The sequence below is a fragment of the Giraffa tippelskirchi genome, chromosome 7, assembly GCF_054371585.1.
Source record: "Giraffa tippelskirchi isolate mGirTip1 chromosome 7, T2T-mGirTip1v1.2.pri, whole genome shotgun sequence".
NCBI classification, from domain to species: Eukaryota; Metazoa; Chordata; class Mammalia; order Artiodactyla; family Giraffidae; genus Giraffa; species Giraffa tippelskirchi.
Genome location: NC_137281.1, coordinates 121,730,704 through 121,757,553, shown reverse-complemented (window position 1 = coordinate 121,757,553; position 26,850 = coordinate 121,730,704). Strand labels below are relative to the sequence as shown.

The 26,850-nt window shown below is 38.9% G+C and overlaps 1 protein-coding gene and 1 long non-coding RNA gene across 5 annotated transcripts in view; one reads left to right on the top strand and one right to left on the bottom strand.

Annotated features, from left to right (window-relative positions):
• Positions 1-15,756, top strand: part of LOC145513109 (uncharacterized) — an 81,534-nt gene extending 65,778 nt beyond the window's left edge. Inside the window, exons 7-8 of the long non-coding RNA XR_014059127.1 lie at positions 7,926-8,114; positions 15,277-15,756. This is a non-coding gene — a long non-coding RNA (uncharacterized LOC145513109). The remainder of the gene's footprint in view (positions 1-7,925; positions 8,115-15,276) is intronic.
• The window catches only part of ATP8B4 (ATPase phospholipid transporting 8B4 (putative)), a 317,399-nt gene that overhangs the window by 50,199 nt on the left and 240,350 nt on the right, over positions 1-26,850 (bottom strand). For all 4 annotated transcript variants that reach the window (XM_081508362.1, XM_081508363.1, XM_081508365.1 and 1 more), the window contains 5 exons: positions 20,269-20,384; positions 16,978-17,142; positions 15,901-16,012; positions 14,055-14,160; positions 2,241-2,388 (listed from right to left, as the gene is read on the bottom strand). In XM_081508362.1, the coding sequence (XP_081364488.1) occupies positions 2,241-2,388; positions 14,055-14,160; positions 15,901-16,012; positions 16,978-17,142; positions 20,269-20,384 (647 nt within the window). The remainder of the gene's footprint in view (positions 1-2,240; positions 2,389-14,054; positions 14,161-15,900; positions 16,013-16,977; positions 17,143-20,268; positions 20,385-26,850) is intronic.

Sequence of the window (26,850 nt, the reverse complement as noted above, 5' to 3'; positions counted from 1 at the left end):
GCAACCTGTATCTCAGACAGGGTGCATCAACCAGTTCCACCCTTGCTCCTCCCCAAATACATCAGAGCCTTTAGACACACCAAGAAAGGGCTGAAAAAGAGAACATAGTCCTTTGCAATTAACTATAATTTTTTTCCTAGAAAACATCTCACTCCACATTATTTAATAAATGCATTAAGAGAAAACAGGAATCCGTCTAAACTTTGAGTTGGCATTATCTTTGAATGAATCTTTAGCAAGATGTTCATAGCCCATCACATTCTGGCCCCTATATTCCTTTTGAGGTCTGTCTTCTACCACCACCTTCAAATTTACTCTTTACTCCTGTCATACCAAATTGCTTCTACAAGTTAACAGGTTCTTTCTTGCCTCTGTGCTTTTGCACTTGCTGTCTCCTCCACCTGAAAATATCACTTTCTCTAGGAATTCTTCCCTGATTTTGCCATGAGGAACTAAATGTGCTGCTTTGCCTCTATGCTCTCAAAGCACCATGTCCATGCTTCTGTATAGTACTGATCATAATACTGTGAGATTAGCTTTCCCACCAGATGACAATCTCTAAAACAAAGACTGTCCTCTTCATATCCTTATCCATCCTCAGGCTCTAGCACTATGACCTGGGCATGCTTAATACATGTTAATGGGATGAATGTAAAGATGGGTGAATGAGTATAAAAACATAACTCTAATGTAGAAAATTCTCATGTCAAAGCCTAGAATTTTTAGGGGAAATTGTGAATTAGCATTCTCAAATATAATTACACTCTATGAAACAGAAAGCTGGTAACTGGCTGTCTTGCTCAGAATGGTTCCCATCTCTCTCTTTTCTTTTTTCTTTATTATCAACAACTGAAAAACAGACACGGACTGTGAGAAAAAAGATCCAATTACACTCTGCAAAGCATCAAGATCTGAGCAAAGTGGAATCACGATTTTTTTTTAAAAACTTCTGACCATAGTAGGAGAAACACAGCCAACTCTCCTTAAATGAAAAATGATATTTCATGGCTTCTAAAGCTCAGGCTTTGAAGCTGAGGGAATTCTTGAAGAATAACTATCTTAGATCTTTTGTTCAACATATTTGGAGACAGAGAAAATCATGTGTGTTAACACCTGAGTACCCTAACTGACCTCATACTGGCCTCTCTGAACCTGAGAGAAAGTCAGAGCACAAGTCTTTAGGGAATCTTTCCTTCGCTGGGGAATTCAACGAAGGCCACCAGCTCCAAGTCCCAGCTGACAGGCTTAGAATTCTCAGTTGCTGCTCATTTGTGCGAGAGAGAAGTTCGTGTCATCTGGACAAACTTTCAACTAAGCTTGGCCTGCAGCTGAGCTCTGTAACTTTCCATGGTGTAGAAGACAGCACATCAGTATGTCTGGAACCCAGCTGGACGATGCTCTAAACACTAAGAGCTAACAGACAGCTGATTACAAGGGGGGAAACACAATATACTCCTGTCCAACTTCTTCTGTCCTCTAAGAAATAGTCTACAAGGAGATCCGTTTGTTTTCCAAACTCTGAAAGTGAAAAATGATCATCAAAGCCGGAAAAAGATGTGAGATTAGCTCTTTGTGCATATAAATGATCATTTCACTGAAGTACAATCAGAGCTTTTGTTTTCTAAGTTAGAAACTCAGACGAGCATTTTGATATTTGTTCAAGATTTGGAACCTGAACTACATTAAAAGCACAATGGAAGTTTATTCTATTACGACAAGAACCAGATTTCCTAATCAAAGCAAATTGTTTGGCATTGCTCTAAAATGCTGCTATTTAGAAAAACCACTAGAGGTATCTTAATGGCAGTAATTTGGTGTGGTAATTATATGAAGGTCAGGCTGTGCTCTGCAAATCGCAAACATTAGGAAGAGGAATAATTGCAATACATCCATCCAGTTGCATTATTTTAATAAAACAACAGGAACTGTGATACTGTCCCTGAGAAGAGCATTTAAACAATACTGCTGAACAGTCTACAGTCATTAAGACAAGACTGATATTCTCTGAATTCAACATTTCTTCAAATCCTCCCCTTCACTGTGATGGTTCAAGCAATAATGTATGAAATATATATTAGAAGTTTCCCTTTCCTTTGCAAACAGGAAATCATTGTGTATGCCCTGTTTCTTGCAGTGTCATTTGTTTTGAATACACAAAAGAAGATTTCATTATGACAGCACAAAAGAACTCATTATTGGGGTGGAGAAAAAGAAATAACAAAAGCCTTAAGCGAACTCACCAAACTGTGGCCATTTATGATTAAAGCATAATCCCCTGTTACGGTTTCTTCTACAACTGAGTCCAGCTCCAGCGACTGATTTTTTTCAAAAACTACATGGCCATTGGAAAAGCTTCTGTTTTGTCCAAACAAATTTTCCTTTGCTTTCCTTAAAGGAGAACGGAGGAAGGCAAATCATAACAATGTATACGGAGCATACCTATTCACTCTAAGGAGAGGCTAGCCTAGAGGTAAATTCATTTCGTCACTATTCAGACAGACTGCTTGTATGAGATTCAGTTTCAGTGAGCTAGCTGGATGATTCGTTGTGATGCGGGATACCATAGCAAATTTGCAAATTCCAGGAAGTAGGAGGGTAAACACAAGGAAAACAGAATCATCTTGAACGTTTTAAATTACCTTAAAGTTAAATCATCATCGTGGGCTGGGTTGGAACCAGGGGTTCTTGATAAATTTGATATATAAAGTTACCTGAGCTTCATGGACTTAAGAATCGCTGATCTGGCAAGGATATTGTTAAATAATGGAAAGGGAAAGACTGAAGACAACTGATGGAATCTTCTAGGAATTCTGGGAAATTCTGTACATAAATTAATCAACTTGTAGAGCGATGTAATACAATCCCACTTAAAACTGCAGCCTTCTGAGAAACACATCTTTTAGAAATTTGACAATAAAAACAAATAATGGCATTTACTGAATTGGCATAGTCATTATAATACAATGGGATATTTTAAGTGAAAATTGTACTCATTAGCTCCAACAATAGAATAAGTCTTCTGAGAAAGGAGCTACAGACACCAAAGTGTAGAGGGCAGTTCCAAATGGAAACTCCCTCCAGTGCCCTAGATTTCATCAGCACTAGAATAATCCTGCCCACATCCATTGCTGCTGTTTAAGAGGAAGACTGTAGTGACTTAACACTCTTCCTTAGAAATGGCATTTTATTCTTCCCTTCAAAATGGAAAGACAATGCCTTAAAGGGAGGAAAATCCCTTGGATAACAGGCTTTGAAGTAACATAGGGTGAGCTGACATGACTGCTAGAAATTTCATCACAACCAGGGAACCACACAGTAAGTGCTCCCAAAGATGAGTGGCAAAGTCAGTCACCAACACTTTGGGCCACAACATGCATGTACAAAATGAGCACCCAGGACAGAATGGGGAGTGAGAGGCCAGAAAATGGGCACTTTGGGCCACAACACGCATGTACAAAATGAGCACCCAGGACAGAATGGGGAGTGATAGGCCAGAAAATGGGTATTTTGTCTTAGGGCGAAATGAAATGATCCCCCAAAGGCTTATCCTATGTTAAAAAAAAAAATTACTTAAATGGTTGTGTTTTTTTGTTTGTTTTTGTTCTTTGCTATGGCTCCTCTGAAGGAAGAGAATGTTCACATTATAAAAACAACCATTTTCGCCCTCAGCTTTCTAATTATTTGAAAATGTACCACTAATTGTTTACAAGTTAAATTGAAAACACACACACACACACACACACACACACACACACACACATACACACACACATCTTCTAGCTCAACATCTCCTTCTGCTGTTCAAGAACAAAATCACAGCCTGCATTTAGGAACCCGAGGAACCCTGAGGTTACATGCCCTTGGCTCCAGGGGTGACATTCTATGTTTCAGCAATCAGTTTGCAGAATGAATGAAAAAGATTAGTAAAGTCAGAGCGCTATGTGTGAAATTTAGGGAGTTAGGGTGGGGAGAGGGAGGGAGGAGTAGACATGAAAAATCATTGCTTTAAGTGGGAGTACAGGACTTTTGTATAAGATAAGTATGTAAGGGAATCCTCTTCACCATCGTGAAAATTTACAGTCCCAGGTAATGAAGAAAGCAAGAGAGACAAGTTGCTCTGAAATGAACATAATTCTCTGACAGGTTTGCAGAGCTCATGAATTAGGTCCTCAGAAAGCACCAAAGGGCCAACATCTCCTGAGGTCTCCTTTTTAGTAAAGTTCTCACTTGCTGTATTAATGACTCAAACTCTTGTTTTCCCCCTAGAGAATAAAAACATTCCAAAGAAGGGTGAAGTTCATGAAAGTATTGGCTGAAATTCTATTTACTTAGGATTTTTTTTCTCCTAAACTGTCTTCCTAACATCTCACATGATCCCTTTTCCAGGCAGAAAAGGGACAATGTTTCTGGCCCTGCTTAAATTCCCACCGCACTCCCTCTGCAGAGCCTCCATTTGCCCATGCTCTATAGCTGTCATTTCTTTTTCTTCCTAGAACTTATCTCTTCAAACAGCAGCTAGTTCTTGCAAAGCAATTTATTAGGAGGGGAAAAGCGACACATAACTCCCTTCAAGGAATATGAACTATACAATGAACACACAATGTTTTACCACAGAATACAAGTTACAAATGCTAAAACAAAAAAAGAGTGCCTGTTTTTTCCAAGCTCTGTAGTGAAGGGCAGTCTGTTACAATGCTGGCATACAGAAATGCATTAATGTCTGAGAACAACCTTGGTTGGCATTCACTGCCCCACACCAACCACTGAAACCTCACCACAAACAGAGCAAAGCACAGTTAGGCCTATGTTGGCTTACATGCAATCCATAAAGTAAAGAGACAGCAGGAAAGAGTCGTTTTGTCAGGCTTCTTAAGGCACTCTGTAGTCAAACATTAAAAGGACCTCTTAGAAAATGGATTGAAACTATGACATTGTGTTTAGAAGAGTACAATTTTGATTTGGACATGAGCACTGGACTTGAAACCTGGAGATCTGGCTTCAGGCCCAAGGTCTGCCTCTGACATGTCATACGCCCACAGCTGAGTTAGCTGACCTCTAGCCACTTGATTAGCCAGTCACAGACCCATGGGAGAACCCAGGTCTTCAAATTTCTAGTCCTCTGTCTACCACACCAAAAAGCTTACACATAGTGATCCACAGGCTACCTCTAGGGTAAGACAAAGACACGGTGCTAGAGCATCGGCTAAGGGACATTATCCTGCCAACCGAGGAGAGAGTACATGAAATTTTGACACCAAGCCCCAGTTTCATCCCTATTAACTGTTTGACCTGTAAGATACTCAACCCCTGAACCTATATCGTTATTAAAATCTAGGTGAATGGTACCAATCTATCACACTGGTTGATACCATTACGAATACCTGGGCAGCTCTACCAGGCTGTACTAGGAGGTCTCCAGTATTAAGTGCTCTAAAATTTTACAATTTACAATAGAAACTAAACATACTAAAACACTTTGCCAGGGTGACTAGAAATTGGGAATTAGGAACAAGGGGCATTTTGTTTGGCCTTCGTAATGTTTAAAAAGAATCTGTATGAATTTATGGACAACATGATGTTCACTTTCACCAAACCCACAGCCACTAATGCCTTGTACAGCCGAGATCTCATAACCAACATTACCTTTCTGACCCTGGAGCCATTTGCTTTTATGGCCCCCCCCCATTCAAACAATAACTTTCCACCAAATAGGTACATAAAAAATGCAATATGCATGTTGTTGATTAAAGAGGAAACATCAGTTCCTAGGTACATCACTGGAATACTACTCAGAAGCAATTGAGTCTCTTCATGGTTTCGTTAATTTTTCTAATAAAATATGTGATTAGCTCAACAAAAATGAAACATGGATTTGGTTTGCTTGTAGGCCTAAGCAAACTTAAATCCTCAGTCTGCTTTTCTTTGGGCAGAAGACATATGTATTTGTGAAATGTAATCAATGCAGTAATCTTCAAAGAAGCCTTAACAAGGTTTAATTGTAGATTTCTGGACAGGCCCTTAATACTAAAGCAGCTGTGGCAGCAAACTTAACCCAGGACTCAATGTGCTTAAAACATTTTCATGACATTAAATTTGAAAATTTTATGTGACATTAAATTTGAAGCAAACATCTTCACGATATAGAAGAAAATACATCAATGTTTATGAAATAATTGAAACACATTTGATGGGTTTAAACATGAGCATTTTAGGTCATTTTCCCTCAAGAGCTACCATCACTTGGATCAGCAGTTCCCAACCTTTCTGGTACCAGGGACTGATTTCATGGAAGATAATTTTTCCACAGACTGGGAATGAGGGGGAGGGATTGTTTCAGGATGTTTCAAGTGCATTACATTTATTGTGCACTTTACTTTACTTCTAATCTAATGCTGCCACTGATCTGACAGGAGATACCAGTTCATGGCCTGGAGGTTGGGGACCTCTGACTTAGATCCTGTACTTCTGATACACTTTTTAAAATATTTCTGCATGAACTCCCACTGAACTCAAACATGTAACACAAGAAAACTGAGTAGTGTAAATTTATAATTTCAATATTTCATCCCTAAAGCCCTGGGTTAGATATAAGAAGCCAAGATTAGGATTGTAGAGAGCACCTCTAGTAATAACTTTTCTTGGATGTTCTTTTCCCAATATAAGAAAATGCATACTATAAATATATTGATTCTTCTCATGCAGAATTTTCTACCATGTACTGCCTCTCTGTCTTAGACTCTAAGAATGAGGTAATCACCAACTCTTGGTTGAAATAAACATTATTTGCCAGCAAGTTAAGAAAAGTGGCCTCAAGAGTCCTGAAATACTTAGTCTAGATGGAAAATATTTTTCTCCTCTGAATACATTGTTCTTCTCAGATAATCTTTTGGCTTACTGTATGAACACTATTACAACTTCATTAACACAAAGTGCCAGAAATAAGAAAGCAAACACGACCCATAATTCTATCATCCAGAGAGAACCACATGAGGAGGTAGGTGGATAGGTGTGGATATAGATGTATATAGTGTTTTATACACATATATACATACTTATATACACATATATGCCGTTTTAGAAAAGTGGATCATGTTATGCATGATAGTTCATAATCTCACTTTTCACTTATCATGGACATCTTCCAATGTCAATAAACACATAATTACTTTTAAGATTGTATGGTATCTCACTGCATCTATGTATCATACAAATTAACAAAATCCTGGTGGCTGGGTGTTTGAGCAATTTCCAATTTTATATTATCATAATTGATGCCACAATATCTATGTACGTATGCATACAAACACACATGCATGCACACTCAAACATACATACACTTGTCCATTTATTTTCTTAAGGGCAATTCCTAGAGGTAAAAACCACTGGACCAAAACTGTACACATATATAATTTTGAAATATATTACTAGTTCACCCTCTAGAAAGTTTCTACCAACTTATACTCCTGACAGTAGTGTAAGGATTCATATTTCTTCACATTCCTTCCACATCATTACAGTTATGTCACGAATTTAGTCAACCACATGTACCTGGATAAAATCTTGAGGTATTAATTTTGGTTTCCCACCCCTTCTGCAATCACCACGGCTACCACAGATGACCCTCTCTGTTTACTCAGAAACATACCTTGCCTCAGGAGGATGTGACAGAGCCAAGCACAGAGAAAACAAGAGTCAATATCTTGTTTTCTGAGTATGAAAATAGACTCTTGAAATTCAAAGCAGAATTGCATCCTGAATTCCAGCAATCTGGAATTCTAGTAATTGGGCTTTTTGAAAGGGAAGGGAAGAGTTTCTTCAAGTGTCAAAAAATTAATCCTTAAAGGAATCAGAGCATAAAATGTTGCCCTAAGTGATAGACTGGAAAAAAAAAAAAAAGAGACTCCTTTTCTCTGTTTCCCATCTAGCCTAAAGCAGAGAGACTGAAGAGGAGATTAGACGCTCGTGAATCAATCATTAAAAGAAGCCTGGGTGCTGCTCCCACTCTGGACCGGGAGTGGGTAGCTTTTGGGAATCCGAGTATTCAACAGTAGTCACTGAAGCATGGTGACATGGAGGGGAGTAGAAAAAAGGGATTTCAGGAACAGAGGCACCAGGTGAGAGCACTTCTCAGACACAGAGAAGTGAGGAAGAACCCCTGAACGCCCATGTTTCCCCAGGAGGATGTGGAAGTCAGCCCACAGGGAAGAGGAAGTGGGAAGTGTCAGATGCCAGCGGGGTAGATGCTGAGCCTCAGTGACAGTAAGGCAATAGTACAGCCTAGCCTTGAACTAAATTTACCCACAGTGCCTAATTTAATTGTTCTGTCATCAGGCAGAAAAGGGGGTCAAGTCTAGTTTTAGAAAATTTTATGAGCTTCTGTTCTTGCCCAGCTCAGTATATTCCAGGCTGTGAAGTCAGACAAGCTAGAAATGACAGAGCCTTCTTCTTCCTTCACATCAAATCAAATTCTGAGTCCTATCCATTATACCTCCAAAACAGCTGTCAATTTCATTTCACTCTTTCCTTCCCCATTCTTACAACCTCACTACCTTAGTTTAACCCTCAACATTCCCAAACTCAACATTCCAACAGCTTCCTAAGGCACCTCTCCACACCATTCATTTTTTTCTGTCAAACATACTTCATCTATCCCCTCATTCGAGTGTTATTTCTAAAGTGTAAAACTGGATTTGTCTCTCTTCTGCTTAGAAGTCCTCCATATCCATCCAATACCTTCAAGATAAAGTATATTCACTTTTGCTTATCACTCAGTCTATCACCACTTTTATCTCTGAAAAATTGTCCCCACCCATAACTCTGTACTACACTCTAACTACAACTTGACACATGGTTCCTGAAATATAACATGGTGTCTTTCTCATCTGTATGCCTTTGTGTGTGCTATTCCATCAACCTGCAATACTGTTATCCAAAGTAATCAACAGAGGAAGAGGATTCATAAAATGTGTAATGGGGGTCAGCATATTGTTTTCAGTATCTTAAGAAGGTTAATGAAAAGTGTAGTTTTTCTAAGAAGCCAAAGACTCTCTAATTCTTTAAAGTTTTGTTTTGCTTTCAGCTACTTTATATCAACCTGGTATAGAAAACCACTATATCACACTGGTTAGAAGCCGTAACTGAAGATTACATGTGTCTTTGCCAAATAAAAATTAGAAAACCTAATTAATTATTACTGATATAATTTTATCATTATTATTTATATGATCTTAATAGACTCCAAAGTTTATTGAAAAAATATTTTTTAAAAATTAGTCCTTGTTGGTTGAAAGACTGGGAACAATGGCTAAGGAAAGAGGGCAGGAGGAAGTGGAAAGACAGGAGGGAAGGCAAGAAGGATTCTCAATGAATGGTCATAAAGCTTTAAGCTCTTATATTAATCCCTCAAATAAAATCATTTATAGGGTTGGTATTTGCATATTTTCCCATTTTACAAATGAGGAAAACAAACAGAGAGGTTGAATACTGTATCAAAAGTCACTTAGCCAGCCAGAGCACAAAGCCAAGATTCCAACCTGTCTGAAGTCAACATAGATTCTGTACTTTTCCCCTTACGCTGGCTGTCTCTCCCTGAAATCCATTCTGCTGTAGTTGCCAACCTGGTGTCTGACCTCAAGGGAAGCAACCAGGTGCTTCAACAACTGCATTTTTTATATTAATTATTTAAAGAGAGTAAGAGTACACCCAAGGTGTTTTCAGAGAAATGTGGCGAGTGAATGGGTGCACAGGCTCTGGGGCCATGCTGCCTAGATTCAGCCCCACCTGAACCACTGACTAGTTGTAAAACTTTGAGCACATTATTTACCCTATGTATTCTCATCTGAATGCAGAGTTCCAAAGAATAGCAAGGAGAGAGAAGAAAGCCTTCCTCAGCAATCAGTGCAAACAAATAGAGGAAAACAACAGATTGGGAAAGACTAGAGACCTCTTCAAGAAAATTAGAGATACCAAGGGAACATTTCATGCAAAGATAGGCTCGATAAAGGACAGAAATGGTATGGACCTAACAGAAGCAGAAGATATTAAGAGGTGGCAAGAATACACGGAAGAACTGTACAAAAAAGATCTTCACGACACAGATAATCACGATGGTGTGATCACTCACCTAGAGCCAGACATGTTGGAATGTGAAGTCAAGTGGGACTTAGAAAGCATCACTACGAACAAAGCTAGTGGAGGTGATGGAATTCCAGTTGAGCTATTTCAAATCCTCAAAGGTGATGCTGTGAAAGTGCTGCACTCGATATGCCAGCAAATTTGGAAAACTCAGCAGTGGCCACAGGACTGGAAGAGGTCAGTCTTCGTTCCAATCCCAAAGAAAGGCAATGCCAAAGAATGCTCAAACTACCGCACAATTGCACTCATCTCACATGCTAGTAAAGTAATGCTCAAAATTCTCCAAGCCAGGCTTCAGCAATACGTGAACCGTGAACTTCCAGATGTTCAAGCTGGTTTTAGAAAAGGCAGAGGAACCAGAGATCAAATTGCCAATATCCGCTGGATCATCGAAAAAGCAAGAGAGTTCCAGAAAAACATCTATTTCTGCTTTATTGACTATGCCAAAGCCTTTGACTGTGTGGATCACAATAAACTGTGGAAAATTCTGAAAGAGATGGGCATATCAGACCATCTGACCTGTCTCTTGAGAAACCTGTATGCAGGTCAGGAAGCAACAGTTAGAACTGGACATGGAACAACAGACTGGTTCCAAATAGGAAAAGGAGTACGTCAAGGCTGTATATTGTCACCCTGCTTATTTAACTTATATGCAGAGTACATCATGAGAAACGCTGGGCTGGAAGAAACACAAGCTGGAATCAAGATTGCCGGGAGAAATATCAATAACCTCAGATATGCGGATGACACCACCCTTATGGCAGAAAGTGAAGAAGAAGAACTAAAGAGCCTCTTGATGAAGGTGAAGGAGGAGAGTGAAAAAGTTGGCTTAAAGCTCAACGTTCAGAAAACTAAGATCATGGCATCTGGTCCCATCACTCCATGGGAAATAGATGGGGAAACAGTGGAAACAGTGTCAGACTTTACTTTTTTGGGCTCCAGAATCACTGCTGATGGTGACTGCAGCCATGAAATTAAAAGACGCTTACTACTTGGAAGGAAGGTTATGGCCAACCTAGATAGCATGTTTAAAAGCAGAGACATTACTTTGCCAACAAAAGTCCGTCTAGTCAAGACTATGGTTTTTCCAGTGGTCATGTATGGATGTGAGAGTTGGACGGTGAAGAAAGCTGAGCGCCGCAGAATTGATGCTTTTGAACTGTGGTGTTGGAGAAGACTCTTGAGAGTCCCTTGAACTGCAAGGAGATCCAATCAATCCATCCTAAAAGAGATCAATCCTGGGTGTTCATTGGAAGGTCTGATGTTGAAGCTGAAGCTCCAATACTTTGGCCACCTCATGCGAACGGTTGACTCATTGGAAAAGACCCTAATGCTGGGTAGGATTGGGGGAGGGAGGAGAAGGGGACGACAGAGGATGAGATGGTTGGATGGCATCACCGACTCGATGAACATGGGTTTGGGTAGACTCCGGGAGTTGGTGATGGACAGAGAGGCCTGGCGTGCTGCAATTCATGGGGTCGCAGAGAGTCGGACACGACTGAGCGACTGAACTGAACTGATGTCTCAACTTACTAACTGCAAAACAAGGATAATGATAATGTCTTTCACTGGGCTGCTTTGAGAATGAAATGAGAGAATACATGCCTACTGCTTACTACAGTGTCCAAGGCAGTCTCAAATTCAGTCACTCAGTTGTGTCCAACTCTTTGTGAACCCATGGACTGCAGCACGCCAGTCTTCCCTGTCCATTACCAACTCCTAGAGCCTGCTCAAACTCATGTCCATCAAGTCAGTGATACCATCCAACCATCTCATCCTCTGTCATCCCCTTCTCCTCCGGCCTTCAATCTTTCCCAGCATCAGGGTCTTTTCCAGTAAGTCAGTTCTCCCCATCAGGTGGCCAAAGTATTGGAGTTTCAGCTTAAGCATCAGTCCTTCCAATGAATCTTCAGGACTAATTTCCTTTAGGATTGACTGGTTTGATCTCTTTGCAGTCCAAGGGACTCTCAAGAATCTTCTCCAACACTACAATTCAAAAGCATCCATTCTTCGGCACTCAGCTTTATTTATAGTCCAACTCTCACATCCATGCATGACTATTAGAAAAACCAGAGCTTTGAATAGACGGACCTTTGTTGACAAAGTAATGTCTCTGCTTTTTAATATGCTGTCTAGGTTGGTTATAGCTTTTCTTCCAAGGAGCAAGCGTCCTTTAATTTCATGGCTGCAGTCACCATCTGCAGTGATTTTGGAGCCAAAGAAAATAAAATCTGTCACTGTTTCCATTGTTTTCCCATCTATTTGCCATGAAGTGATGGGATCAGATGCCATGATCTTAGTTTTCTGAATGTTGAGTTTTAAGCCAACTTGTTCACTTTCCTCTTTTATTTTCATCAAAAGGCTCTTTAGTTCCTCTTCACTTTCAGCCATAAGGGTGGTGTTATCTGCATATCTGAGGTTATTGATATTTCTCCCAGCAATCTTGATTCCAGCTTGTGCTTTATCCAGCACGGCATTTCGTGTGATGTACTCTGCATATAAGTTAAATAAGCAGGGTGACAATATACAGCCTTGACATACTCCTTTCTCAATTTGGAACCAGTCTGTTGTTTCATGTCCAGTTCTAACTTGCTTCTTGACCTGCATACAGATTTCTCAGGAGGCAGGTAAGGTGATCTGGTATTTCCATCTCTTGAAGAATTTTCCACAGTTTGTTGTGATCTACACAGTCTTAATCTATTAACATCTATCTACCTTCAGCAAAAGTTAATTTCTCCCCCAAACAAAAGATAATTTAAAGAGAAATATTTTCTTAAGGCAAAAAATTTAATTACCAATTAATTGCAGTCATGAAATTAAAAGATGCTTGCTCCTTGGAAGGAAAGCTACAACAAACCTAGACAGTGTGTTAAGAGCAGAGACATTACTTTGCTGACAAAGGTCCATATAATCAAAGCTATGATTTTTCCAGTAGTCATGTATGGATGTGAGAGATGGACTGTAAAGAAGGCTGAGCACCAAAGAATTGACTCTTTCGAACTGTGGTGCTGAAGAAGACTCTTCAGAGTCCCCTGGACTGCAAGGAGATCAAACCAGTCAATTCTAAAGGAAATAAACCCTGATTATTCAATGGAAGGATTGATGCTGAAGCTCAGTATTGAGCCACCTGATGTGAAAAGTCAACTCATTGGAAAAGATCCTGATGCTGGGAAAGATTGAGGGCAGGAGGAAAGGGGGCGACAGAGGATGAGATGGTTGGATGGCATCACCAACTCAATGGACATGAGTTTGAGGAAATTCCAGGACAGTGAAGGACAGGAAAGCCTGGCATGCTGCAGTCCGTGGGGTCATAAAGGGTCGGACAGGACTTAGCGACTTAACAACAATTATTAAATAAATTATTAATTTTCCCAATAGAGTCTATAGACTCTATCATTAAACTTATAGAAATAATAATAATAAAATTATATCAGTAATAATTAGATTTTCCAACTTTTACTCGTCAAATACATATGTGGTCTCCAGCCATAGCTTCTAATGAGCATGATATAGACATTTTCTACAGTGAGTAAGACAGTGTAAAAATGTTGGGAGATTTGATCTACAGGTATTAAGTGGTAGTGCTGACAATTTAGACTTCCTTTCTTTTTAAGGTTCAGGAGCAAAGATTAAATGATGGAGACACAGTAAGGAAGCTCACGGTGCCCCACTGTTGTGTTAAGTGAGCTGTGTTGAATGGGCTGTGTTAGCCCCCTCAGCACTGGAGCAAGTGGCAAGCCATTTGCCTCTAAGCCATTTGGTCAGACCACAGATGGACTGAGTTCAGAGAAAGCAAAACTAGTTATAAGAAAGCACTTTCTAAAGTTCTGGGGAAATAATTAGGCAGACTCTTTCTCAACTCTCAGATTTTCCTTTCCCCTCCTTCCCTCTCCTCCTTTCCTCTTTCCTTTAACACTCACCTGAGTTCTTCTCTGACCTCCGCAGCTGTGTTCCCTGCTATGATGAACACATCATTCATGTCATCAGTCAGCATGTTGCAGGCATAGCCAATATTAATGGCAGTTTCTGATACAAAAGAAAGCCCACTTCAGTTAGAACATTACTTAATAAGTACCTTTTTCATAAGAGTTTTGAGGCCTTCCCATATTTCCTTAAGGCCTACAGGACTCCTTAACTTCAGAGAGAGTATGACTGGTAATAAAATAAATACAAGAGATCGAGGAAGAAATTTGAAAATTTGCTAAATCCACAAAAAAATACCAGCACCTATGAATCCTCAACATTCACATCTAGTTTTTAAAAAAACTTTTTGATATCCAAAAGGAGTACTCATGAAAAGATCCCAAGATCTTGTGATATAGTAAAATGTATACATTTAAAAAATTTTACCAGAAGTCTTGAATACTGTCTTTGCAGAGCTGAAATACTATTATCCAATCTGATAGAATAGACAAATTGAAAACTCCCCAAATGTTCAGTTGAACAGCAAAAAATGATCTTTTGAGTTTTTTAAATTCTCCCACATGCAGCATTGCCATATTTCCATTAAGTGAATAGAAATTTGGAATTTGAATATCACCTCAAAAACAAACCAGGACTGCTACTACTAGATAACTAGAGTATTACATGATATTGACCAATCCTACCTCTAATTTTGTATAAGTAGAGCCTAGGATAGTTAAGTACCCCTTCCATCTTCAATACAGTCATTCAGTTTTAATTTTATTGAGTTGTTAGACTCTTGTGAATGCTATGGAGTCATTAGATTTGTCCTAAGTCAAGGAAGACAACTGATAAAACTTCAGCATATCCTTTGTAGAAACAACAGAAATTAAAACTAAATAGTAAACTTATGAGTATTCATAACTAATTAAATGGCTGTACCCACTGATCAACATCCAACTCTAGGAAGTCTCTAACAACACAGCACAGAGCTCGACTCTGTATTTTACATTTTGTAGTCAGTGATTTGAGTAAACATACAGAGAACTGATTCATCAAATCTGCAAATCCTCCAATGTTCTAAAAAGTAACTAACAGGTAAATAGAATCTTAAAAAACATGTGTGCCAGTTAACTGAATATTTCTGGTCTACTGATGGCCAAGCAGAAAATCGTTTTTGTTTTAACCATTACTGCTAGCAACAGACCCAAACTGTATTGATCCCCTTTTCTTTCCTAGGAAACATGGTATTCTGAACCTAATGACTCTTTCTCTGATGGCTTGGAGTTTTGTTATGCCTGAAAGTGGGTCAGCTCTTCATGTCGAACTGCATGGGCAATCTTGGAATTCAGCCAGGTTACACTTGTACAGTTGTGTTGGCTGTTAAAATATCAAAATATTTTCATACCAGTTGATAAAAAGCTGCTTCCTTGAGTCTCTCCAAAGCCTACCCCCCTCGAAGATTCCCAAACCTCCCTACCAAGAAGAAACTAAAGAAGTAATGCTGAAGTCTCCAATGTCCTGCTTCAGAGCTCTGCCACTTTGTGTTCTAAACTGGGATCAGTGCATATACAAACCAACAGTTAAACATTTTAATACCATTGCTGCCTATGAGTATAACTATTATTTTTAAGAAGTATTTGAACTGAAACTCAACTGACTCCAGGGTGTACTACAGAAGATATTTGGTTAGTTTGATAATAAATTCTTGTTACATATTAGCTTTCCTTTTTGTATTTCAAACTCTTTCCTAAATGGAGTACTGGGAAAATGTCTCATTAATTAAGCTTCCTGGTTCATTAAAATTTTACCACAAAAATGATCATCCTCTTTTGAAAACATCATCATCTATTTTCAAATTACCTTGTTTGTCTCCTGTTAGGACCCAGATCTTAATATTGGCGAGTGATAAGCTCGTAACTGTTTCAATCACACCATCTTGTAACTTGTCTTCTACAGCAGTGGCACCTAGCAGCTTCAATGAAAAATAGAGACTACCTTATGTTAATGCATGCATATAACACCCATAACATCTATGGCTTTTAATCACAGAGTTTAGAGGTCAAAGTACATAAAGATGGAAATTAGGATGTGTTGATATAGCAAGCATCCTTTATGTACAGAGGTGGGCTGGGGAAAACCTCAGAAGAATGTTCCCTAATCCAGGCAACTGGTGGGCATACCAATTAGTGCAGAGATCCTGGAAGTTAGAATTTACATGAGGGATATGATGTGCTCAGATAAAACATTAGCATAAATGATCAGAAGCCATTTGGGCTTGTAAGGCCTCAAGAATCCCCCAGGTATATCAAAGGAAAGCCCTCATCTCAGAGTCAGAACCTCAAAATTAAAAGTAGAACCATTCTCTTCAATGAACAAACCATCAGATGTCGTGAACTAAAAGGTGAAGGTTCTTGTGTAATATTTCCTCCAAAGATGATCAAGGTGTGATCCCTAGTATGTCACAACAGCTAAACAGTCTGGCCACTGGGGCCCTAGGGAAGAGTGGTTTCTAGAATAAATCACACTCTGGACAGTACAGATATCATCAGCATTTCATGGCTCTAGGTTGGTTTAGAGCTGGATCCCCACTCTCCACAGCAAGTTTCCCTGTTCTAAAGAGGTGGGTCATACAGCATGGAGGAAGAAAAAACATAACATCAAACAAAACATGCTATATCAGAGGCTGACAAAGAATAGGGAGTCTACTATCTTCTAATCTTGGAGGAATTCCAATGGCATAAGCTACTGCTAATTGAAATAATCCTCTGGCCACATATGGCAAGCTCAAAGCCAACGTATAAAGCATGATTCAAAGTTTGAAAGAGTAACATCTGCTGTGTGCAAGATGATTTAGCCAGTGGACTATTCCCTTGCTAGATCTCTAAACACATAATATCCCTTGTGTAAACACAAACCATCATGCTTCTAAATGCATACCATCAAATCCCTTTCAATTTCTTCATACAGCCCTGCTATCCGTTCATCCCTCTCATCTGTGGTGGTATTTGCATCTTCAAGCATCTTATGCCACTCTCTGAAGTACTTGTCATCCAGATCTCTATATGCGATGGCCAAGGTTCGAAGGCCTTCTCCTGCAAATTCCTGCAAAGGCAGACGGAGACCTTGGAACCATCGCAAAACAATAATCACAACAATAAAACAACAAAAGTAATAAGTAAGAAGTTATGCACTTAAATTCATTTTAGCCCAAGAGCACAACTTAGTCCTCTTGACTCTAACTTTTTAGTCCCCTAGGAAATGGGAGATGATATTTTTATTTTATATTTTATTTCAATGGGATTGAAACATTCAAAGGACCTAGCATTCCCCCTTAAGACTGCTGAAACACCCAATAAAGGGTCCTCTTTAAGAGGTGATCAATGGTGCACGTGACTTGAGGTAACCATTCAAAGCAACCTGTTGGTTTCTAACTTACATTCTGCCTGAAGGAAGTACTCCTAGTGATGAGAGGGACCCAGCCTGTTTAATGGGCCATGGCCCTCAGTTTTCAGGGGAGAAGAAAGGACCCTCAGAGGAGCCATGGCTCTCAAATCAAAGGAAGGGGGCTCTCACAAGGGGCTGCAACATGACATTTCACCAAAGTCATGCTACCTTCCTCCTAATAGTATAGTGATGTCTAAAACTAACTCCCTCCTACTTGTGTTTATGTTTGAAGATTTCCAATAATAAAGTAAATGTATTCAATAAAGATGAATAAATAAATGTTATGCAATAGAAATTCAAGGATATTCATTAAATTTATAATAATAACTCTAGGGGAAAAGTGAGAAAGAAAGGCAGGAAAGTTAATACAAATTTTCACTTCTGGGAACTAGTACTAGAAGTGGTGGTGGTTGTTGCTCAGTCATTAAGTTGTGTCCAATTCTATGACCCTGTGGACTGCAGCACTCCAGGCTCCTCTGTCCTCCACTATCTCCCAGAGTTTGCTCAAATCCATTAGAAGTTGAAGCTGACTTTTACTTTTCATCCTAAAACTTTTATAATATTTTTTTGCTGTAGTCAAGTCTAATTTTAAAAATAAAATTGCTTGAAATTTTAAAGAGATCATCAAGCCCAGTTACTTTTTAAAAATCATTTTTTTATAAACCATCTTCTATAAAGTTAGTATTTAATTACAGGTCAAGTTTATAGGAGGATGATACTCCTTCTTTAGTGTCTCAGTCAACTGAGAGTCTGAAATAATACCTCAAGTGCTATATCCTTCTAATATGCAAATAATTCACTAAACATAGGAGACTGGTAGTTGCTAAGTGTTTCAGACAGTCACAATAGCTAGAAACATATGTTGAATGCTTGGATAAATGCTAAAAACCTCCCACTTCGCACAGGCCTCTAGTGACCACTTAATGAGCCTCTATACTGGAAGCATTTTTATAGCCATTTCTGCTCCTTTGGGCATTGCCACAAAGCATGTCTTCTCTGTTGTATTCTGGCTTATGGGACAGACACAGGTTGGCGATCAGACACAAATTAAACTTTGACACACCCTAATTAGGTAAATGGAAAATCAGTGCCTATTGCGGTAATGTGGTTTAGCCCAGAGAGAGCATGAGAAAAATTATCCAAATTTATCTCGTAGGCAGTTGGTAGCACTTTGGATACTGCAATCACACTGTACAAGCCCTCCCTTCCAAAACCACCACTGGGTCCCCAACTGATCTGAAAATCTAGTTACTGCCTTATAATGATCTTTTGTCCTCTTAATTCCCACAAACACTGCTTTGACTTTAACTTGCAACGCCCCTGGGCATTACCAGTGCTTTTCTCTGTTCTGCACAGCAGTGAATCAACTCTAAGATGACACTACAAAAGGGGACAGATGATTTAAGTTATTTAATTAGTGCATGAAACAAGTTGAATCCTAAATAAACATTTAGGATTAGCAAAATCATTTCCTATCATTAAATCCTTCAAAAGTCAATAACTAAATATAAATTTAAAACCTCAGAATTTAGAAGTCAAAATGAATAAAGTGAAAGAAGCAAAAGCAAGTCAAATTGATACTACCTGAAAAAAAAATCTACATAGAAATGTAGAAAGATCAAATTAGGCTTCCCATACTTTATTATGAAAATCCAGGACCTTGGTGTTTGAGCAATGGCAAAATCAAATGCTTATGATTCCAATGTCGTTTTCATAAAAAAAAAAAAAAAATTTAAAAGGACCATGATGGCCTTCTGGAAGAGATTAAAAGAAAATCAAGAATACTCTATTGGGAAGACAAAAACAATAGCTATGTTTGTAACCAATATTACCAAACCATCATTCTTTAAACTTAAAGTCAGGCAGAGGTTTTTATTTGTTTGTTTGTTTTTTAAAGATTCAGGGAATGTTTTATATTAAATATAGGGCTTGGCAAAGAACCCTCAATTGCTTTTTAAAGGAGAGAAACCAAGGAGGAAATAAGAGTTTTGAGCAGTTGCCCTTAAATTTCATATTGGGTTTAACAGAACCTCGAACAAATGTTAGAATGACCCTTGAAATCTTAGGTTTTTAAATCAGATAACATTCATATTTATTCTTAGACTCTAATTCTTTTGCAAAAAGAAAAACGTATGCCAAAGATCATCCCTGCTCCCTTTAGGAAGCTTCTGGAAAGAAACTTTGCATAGTCTCAGGCTGTATGCATTTGCTAACTTCAACTCAGGGAACATTAGTGACTCATCATGATACATGACCTGAATAAAAAGACCCTTAAAGGAGAAAGTTGGTGACAAAGATTATTTTCCTCTCACCATATAAACATGACCCTAAACTATCCCCTGGGTGGAGGGGAGTAACCATAAGAGATTTCATCAGTACCAGACACATCAGAACCCAAGGGAAAGCAATTCTCCAGTTCCTCTTCACTAAAACCAGTCCAGTCACCCAGGTGGAACAGCCCCCAACTGTGTGGAAATCAGAGCAGGTTTCCCTTGGTGTCCTGAGTCGTCTCCTGACCAGAGTTCAGGAGCCCATACTCAGCGGCTACTTCTCATCGGCTATGGGTTCATCCACCTTGGAGAGACTGACCTGATGCTCAGCAAGGCAGGGGGTGGGTCCCTGTGCCAGTGTCTAAATGTTCACTGGCACGGTTTCCTGTGGATCCATTCTCCACACACTTTCTATTTTAGAAATCAGATCACTCAGCTGATATTTTAAAAAGAAGGCCTAACCACAGGAAGCTGCCAAAGGGCCACTGTGCTAACCTTACCACAGGGCACTTACACTGAGATGGTCTGAAGTCAAAGTCAGAAGGTCTTCATTGGATGGATGAAGTCTTTCAAACAGAATAGTGTCTGCTCCTTTGGAATAAAGCTTTATCTGTCCTTCTGGGTTTCGAACTGAAAAAAAAGTTGGGAAAGTAGATAATAATCAATGAACTCCATCAAAATTAGACTCTCCTTGGCCTCCAGCCAGGCAGTTTGGAAATGAGCATCATGTTTTAGGCAATCATAAAATACTCAGTGCCTTTGGTTAAAAGGTCATTACTTAAGTCACCTGACTTTACCCCTGTTTTGTTAACTTAGAAATATTCCATCTACAGCAACAAGTATTTTTGTTCTGATGCATACAACCTTCCTATTTTCCTTGCTTACTATTTCTGAAGGGCTGATACATTTAAATTTAAGCCTTCTGTATTGAGCAGAACTGAGAGCTTTGTTTCCTGATGTGAAATTCAAGACTGTAGGAATCAGATATCAGTGTTATGCCAAATGATCACCATATGGAATTTGAGTCATTCAAAGTCAGGGTTTATGCATTTTTCTCAGCCCTTGCTGACATATTTCTTAACTACCTTTACTCCTTAGAAAAGCTCTTTTACTCTTGGGTCATAATCCTAGCTACAAGCACACTTCTCAGGGGGCTTTCAAAATTAAAGTTTCTATCTTCTTCCCACTAGAGGTCTGTGTTAGTAGGGCTGTGTTTTAACCTGCTCCCCCCAGGTTTAGGAATGATAGCCTTGACAAGGCTCCAATCACTCCATTTATAGTTATTCTATATATGTGCATGCTAAATCGCTTCAGTCCTGGCTAACTCTTTGTGACCCCATGAACTGTAGCCCACCAGACTCCCCTGTCCTTGAGATTCTCCAGGCAAGAATACTGGAGTGCGTTGCCATGCCCTCCTCCAGGGGATCTTCCCCACCCAGGAATCAATCCTGTGTCTCCTGTAGCTCCTGCATTGCACATAGATTCTTTACCACTAAGCTGCCGGGGGGGGGGGGGGGGAGAAGCTCAAAAGTTATTTGACAATATTGGCTATATTCCTTGTGCTGTACAATATATCCTAGTGGGTTATTTTATACATAATAGTTTGTATCTCTTAATGCCCTATCTTTAAAATTTCCCTCCTCCCTTTCCTCTCCCTACCGGTAACCACTAGTTTATTCTCTATATCTGTGAATCTGCTTTTTAGTTGTAGCCACTAATTTGTTGTATTTTTTAGATTCCACATATGAAAGATATTATACAGCATTTGTCTATGTCTAACATTTCATTTAGCATAATGTCTGGCAAGTGCACCTATGTTGTTGCGAATGACAAAATTTAATTCTTTTTTATGGCTGAGCAGTATTCCATTGCATATGTATACTACATCTTCTTTACTCATTCATTTGCTGATGAACACTGAGGTTGCTTCCTCTAATTTTTAATGACCCTTAGTCAACACTTGATCTAATCCAATTTCCTTTTAGCTTGAAAAAATCTAATGCACCCTGGAAACTTTTTTGTATTGGGATTTATCTATGGGTTATCTTCTCTTCTAAGACCCATGGTCAACTTTCATAGTTTCTAGAACCCATGCAATTTTTCTTGTACTCTAGCTCTAATGTCCACAGTGGGGAAAATGAGAGATAAAAAATGCAATTTATATCTATTCAATCAAGTGGGAGGAAAGCATTTACTCCTAGGAAAGGCTTTCTCTTTCTTTTCTTATACAGCAATCCAATTTAATTCCCCCACATTTTCTTCCTTCCGTTATCAGAGCTATAAAGTCAAAGTGTGTATATCCTCCACTTGCTAGTAAAACTTCTCTATGACTGTTAATTTTTTTAAAGTCCAAGGTAGGATATTTATTCTCAAACTTCTTGGTCTCAGAACCCCTTTACAATCTTAAAACTTCATGAGGACTACAGATGGGTCCTATCTATCAATATTTACCACAGTAGAAATTAAAACAGAAATTTTATTATATCAATAGTCTTGTGACACTATTAATATTAATCAAAATATAATTATTTTATCAATAACAACAATAAACATTACATATTTACATAAATGACACTTTTTTCAAAACAAAATAGTTTGAGGAGTGGCAAATGTTCTATATGATTATAGATCTTTTTAATGTCTGATTTAATAGAAGATGGTTGTATTCTCATATCTGCTTTCTGTATTCAATCTGCTGTGATATCATATGTCATGTGGCTTTTGTAAACCTCTGTGACATACTCATGAGAAAAAAACTGAAAGATAAATAACATTAGCATTATTATAAAAATACTTTTGTCCTTATGAATCCTCTGAAAATCTCTGAAGTTTTCCTAGGGTTCCCCAGACCACGCATTGAGAATCGCTGCTCTAGGGAAATCACAAACTGATTATGAATTGTGCAAATTCCTTACCATCTCTTTGTCTTACCATCTCAATTTCTATTGTGAAAAAGAGATATTTAAACAACCTAACTTCTAACATCTTTCCAGCCCTACAATATCCTGATTTAGTAAAGCTTTTCCATATCTGATGCTTTCTCTTAACCCAGCATTAACTCCTTTAAATTTGAGTTTGCATAGTCCAATTTCATGGAATCCTGCTTAATTTTACTCACTGAACATTTCTTTTAGCAGCTCAGCTAGTTTTATATCCCTTTTCATTCAAGGCTTCTAGTCAGTTCTGCTAGGAAATCTTTAGGCTAATAAAATCTCAGTCCTTTCAGAAGTTAGCTTTTTAAAATAAATTAAAAATAACATAGCAGTTTTAAATGATTGAGATAACAAATAAACAGAGCCTGGACAAAGATCACAGATTTTTAGTTATAGAATTTGTTCCCACTGCCTGTCCTTTAAATACTGGTGTTCTTCAGAGATTTACCCAATTGACTTCTCATCCCATCCTTCACACGCTCTTTGGGCTGTCACATTCTTTTTCTGGCTTCAGCTATAGGATGGTTGCTTTAAATGTGTATCTCCTGCCTAAATCCATTTCCAGTGCTCCTTTCTGCCTGGACATCTAACTACCAACTGGACATCTCCTCTTAAATGTGCCTGAGCACATTAAACTCAAACTGGATACATTATCTATCACCAATAACTAATTATTCCTCCTATGTCTCCGGTCTTTTTTTTTTTGGCTCCAGTTTAAATATCAGCTTCACCATCCACTCAGTCTCCCATGTCAGTTAACTGGCCATCACTCAAATCTCCTCCCCCTTCACCACCCATATCCAATTGAAACCAAGAGGTCTCTGCCACCTTCTCTCTTTCCTAGATTATCATATTAACCTAATTGGTTTTATTCATCCCAGTCCTATTTCCCTCCAAACTCTTGTATAATACAGCCATCACACATAGTGTGAATCATCTTCACACTACTGTGTAGAATCCCGTAATTGCTTCCTTTTGCCCTTAGATTAAGTCTGGACTCCTTTGTTGTTGTTCAGTCACTCAGTTGGTCTGACTCTTTGCAACCCCGTGGACTGCAGCATGCCAGGCTTCCCTGTCCTTCACTATCTCCTGGAATTTGCTCAAACTCATGTCCATTGAGTCGGTGATGCTATCCAACCATTGCATCCTCTGTTATCCCCTCTCCTCCTGCCTTCAATCTTTCTCAGCATCATTGTCTTTTCTAATGAGTCAGCTCTTCGCATCAGGTGACCAAAGTACTGGAGCTTCAGCATCAGTCTTTCCAATGAATATTGGACTCCTTAATGTGGCAAAAACAGGAATCATTTAGATCTGCCCCCTTTTAGCCTATTTCCTACCCTGCTTCACCATCTTCTCCTGGATGCAACCACAAAGTAGTTTTCAGTTTCATATTCTACTTCAGCTTCAAGTTCCTAGAACATGGTAGGTACTTAATAAATATTTGCTTGATTGAGTTAAATTATAATTATGCAAAATATGTTGTAAGCAGTAGCTATACCTCTGTGATACAAAGAAAAGAAAAAATTCTGAAATGGCTCCAGGTTTCTGCTGTAAGAGTAAATACAATAGCAACACCATGCAGGTTGATGAATAATTCTACTTGCCATATTTCAGTTGGGTTAGAAATGCCTGTCACATCTCAGTGTGATTTGTACTTTGATAATCCTTAAAAGGTTTAGAGTTGAGAAACCTTTATGTAAAGATCTTGTAAGGGCTTTATAAGGAGCTATTGTAATTTATTCTTCTTTAATAATTATCTGCAACTTGCCCCTATTAATAACTATCCTTGAATTTTATCTGTTTTTATTTACATAATTAGTAAATATGTAAATAACTATTTACACATTTCCAAAACTAGATAATGATATTTATACACTTCTCAAGGCTTCCCAGGTGGTGCTAGTGGGCAAGAACCTGCCTGCCAATGCAGGTGACCTAAGAGAGGCAGGTTTGATCTCTGAGTTGGGAAGATCCACTGCAGGAGGTCATGGCAACCCACTCCAGTATTCATACCTAGAGAATCCAATGGACAGAGGATCCTGACAGGCTACAGTCCTTTGGGTCGTACAGAGTCGGACACAACTGAAGCAACTTCTCATGATCGCACCCATATACTTATCTATGAAGTATATTTTATCAGTTCAGTTCAGTTCCTCAATCGTGTCCAACTCTTTGTGACCCCAAGGATTGCAGCACGCCAGCCTTCCCTGTCCATCACCAACTCCTGGAATTTGCTCAAACTCATGTCCATTGAGTTGGTGATGCCATCCAACCATCTCATCCTCTGTCATCCTCTTCTATTACTGCCTTCAATCTTTCCCAGCATTAGGGTCTTTTTCCAGTGAGTCAGTTCTTTGCATCATGTGGCTAAAATATTGTATCTTTTATACCTTCTTACAAAATTACTTACAGGAATCTATTTTTATTTAGACTAAATAAAAACCTCTGAATAAATCAGGGCTCTTGCCCAAGAATGAAAGTGCCACTGGTACTGAAACTATACATTCATGATTCAATGAATGATTGTCTAAAACAGGCTTGAAGGAGGAGGAGAAGGCCTAGGAGGAGGAGGGGAAGAAACAGCAACTGCAACAAATGTCTGAGACTTCATGTTGGGGTGTTTTCCCCACCAAACCCGTGACAATCATGAGTCTGACACTATTGTGTTTCTTTTGGTCTTATTATCAAACATAGACTCGCCTACCCTAGTGGAGTCTCTCTTTCAAATTCCTTCTGATTAAAAAACAAACAGAACTGATTAAAAAACAGAACAAACATAAAGCCCCAAGCCTCCATGCATTCTGCGGTGGAACACTACCTTTCTTCATATGGGATCCATTAAGGCAACATGTGACGTTTGTGGTTAGGCTGTGATTTCCCTGTAATAATGACTGATGCTGGGGAAAAGCCAAAGCTTCCATGTGTAGCAATCTTAGGTTTTGTCAACACCCTCAGAGCAAAGAGAAGCCAGTTCTGGGCCAACCCAACATCAATAACACTTCCCTGAAGCTGTAAATAGAAGATAGTCCCTACTGATAAAACATCAGGCCAACACCCAGAGCAGCATATGTGCTCATTAGTAACACTGACAATGACTGCCTACAGCCTGTTGTCAGAAAAATAAAAATAAACATCCTCAGATAATGTTTGGTTTTTACCTGCTGAAAGCAATCTCCCAGGGCTAGTTTCCAGTAGTAAGACACCAAAAGTCCTACTGTTACATACACACACATTTTTTCAAAGTAAAAATTGATTTAACATGTTAATCAGGATATTCATAAGTTGTAAAATGTTGGGTTAATGTTATTTAACAGATATTCCTAGAGAACGTACTATGTGCTAAGCACTTTGTTTGACCTTGGGTAGTTTATGAAGATTAGGGCACAGTCCCTGCCTTCAGGTAGCATGACTTTAACAGGAAAGTTCATGAGTATCACAGGACTGGTATCACACTAGTGCTTCGAACAAGGGGCTCTGGGAAACAGAGGAGAATGTGGTATTTTGGAAAGGAAGAAAAGAATCGCAAGAATGGGTGACACCTGAAACAATATTACCAGATGATGAGTTTTCTGAGAAAGGAAGAGGAGAAGAGGAGAGGTCTACATTGAAATAGTCCATGCAAACAGTGTGAAAGTGCACAAGGCATGCTGAGTATCTCAGGGGAGAATAAAGAGTAGTATCTGAGGATCTCTTAGTCTAAGGAAATGGCTCCCAAACTGTGGTCCAAACAGTGACGCAGCAGCATCAGCAACACCTGGGAGCTTGTGAGACACGCAAACTTTTAAGCCCCACCCCAGACCTACTGAATCAAAAACTCTAGGGCTGCACTTTAATAGCATTTAAAATCTGCATTTTACTTTATACTTATCTTTCCAAATCACATATTTGCCTATCTTCCAAATTACCAGGTGCTTCCTAACTATGAGTCAAACTGTAGAAGCCCTAAAAGAATTCAATCATATTAAAAGAAAAAAACAGAAGAAGGGCACATAAAAAACACTATATGTATGGCTAGAAATACTATCCAAAGTCAGACAACAAACTGGAAAAAAATGTTTGCAAGCTACATCACAAAGGGCTTCTCTCCCTAATATACAAGGACTTCTATAAACATAGAAGAAAAAAATCTAGCAGTTCAATAGCAAAATGAGTGAAGAGTACTA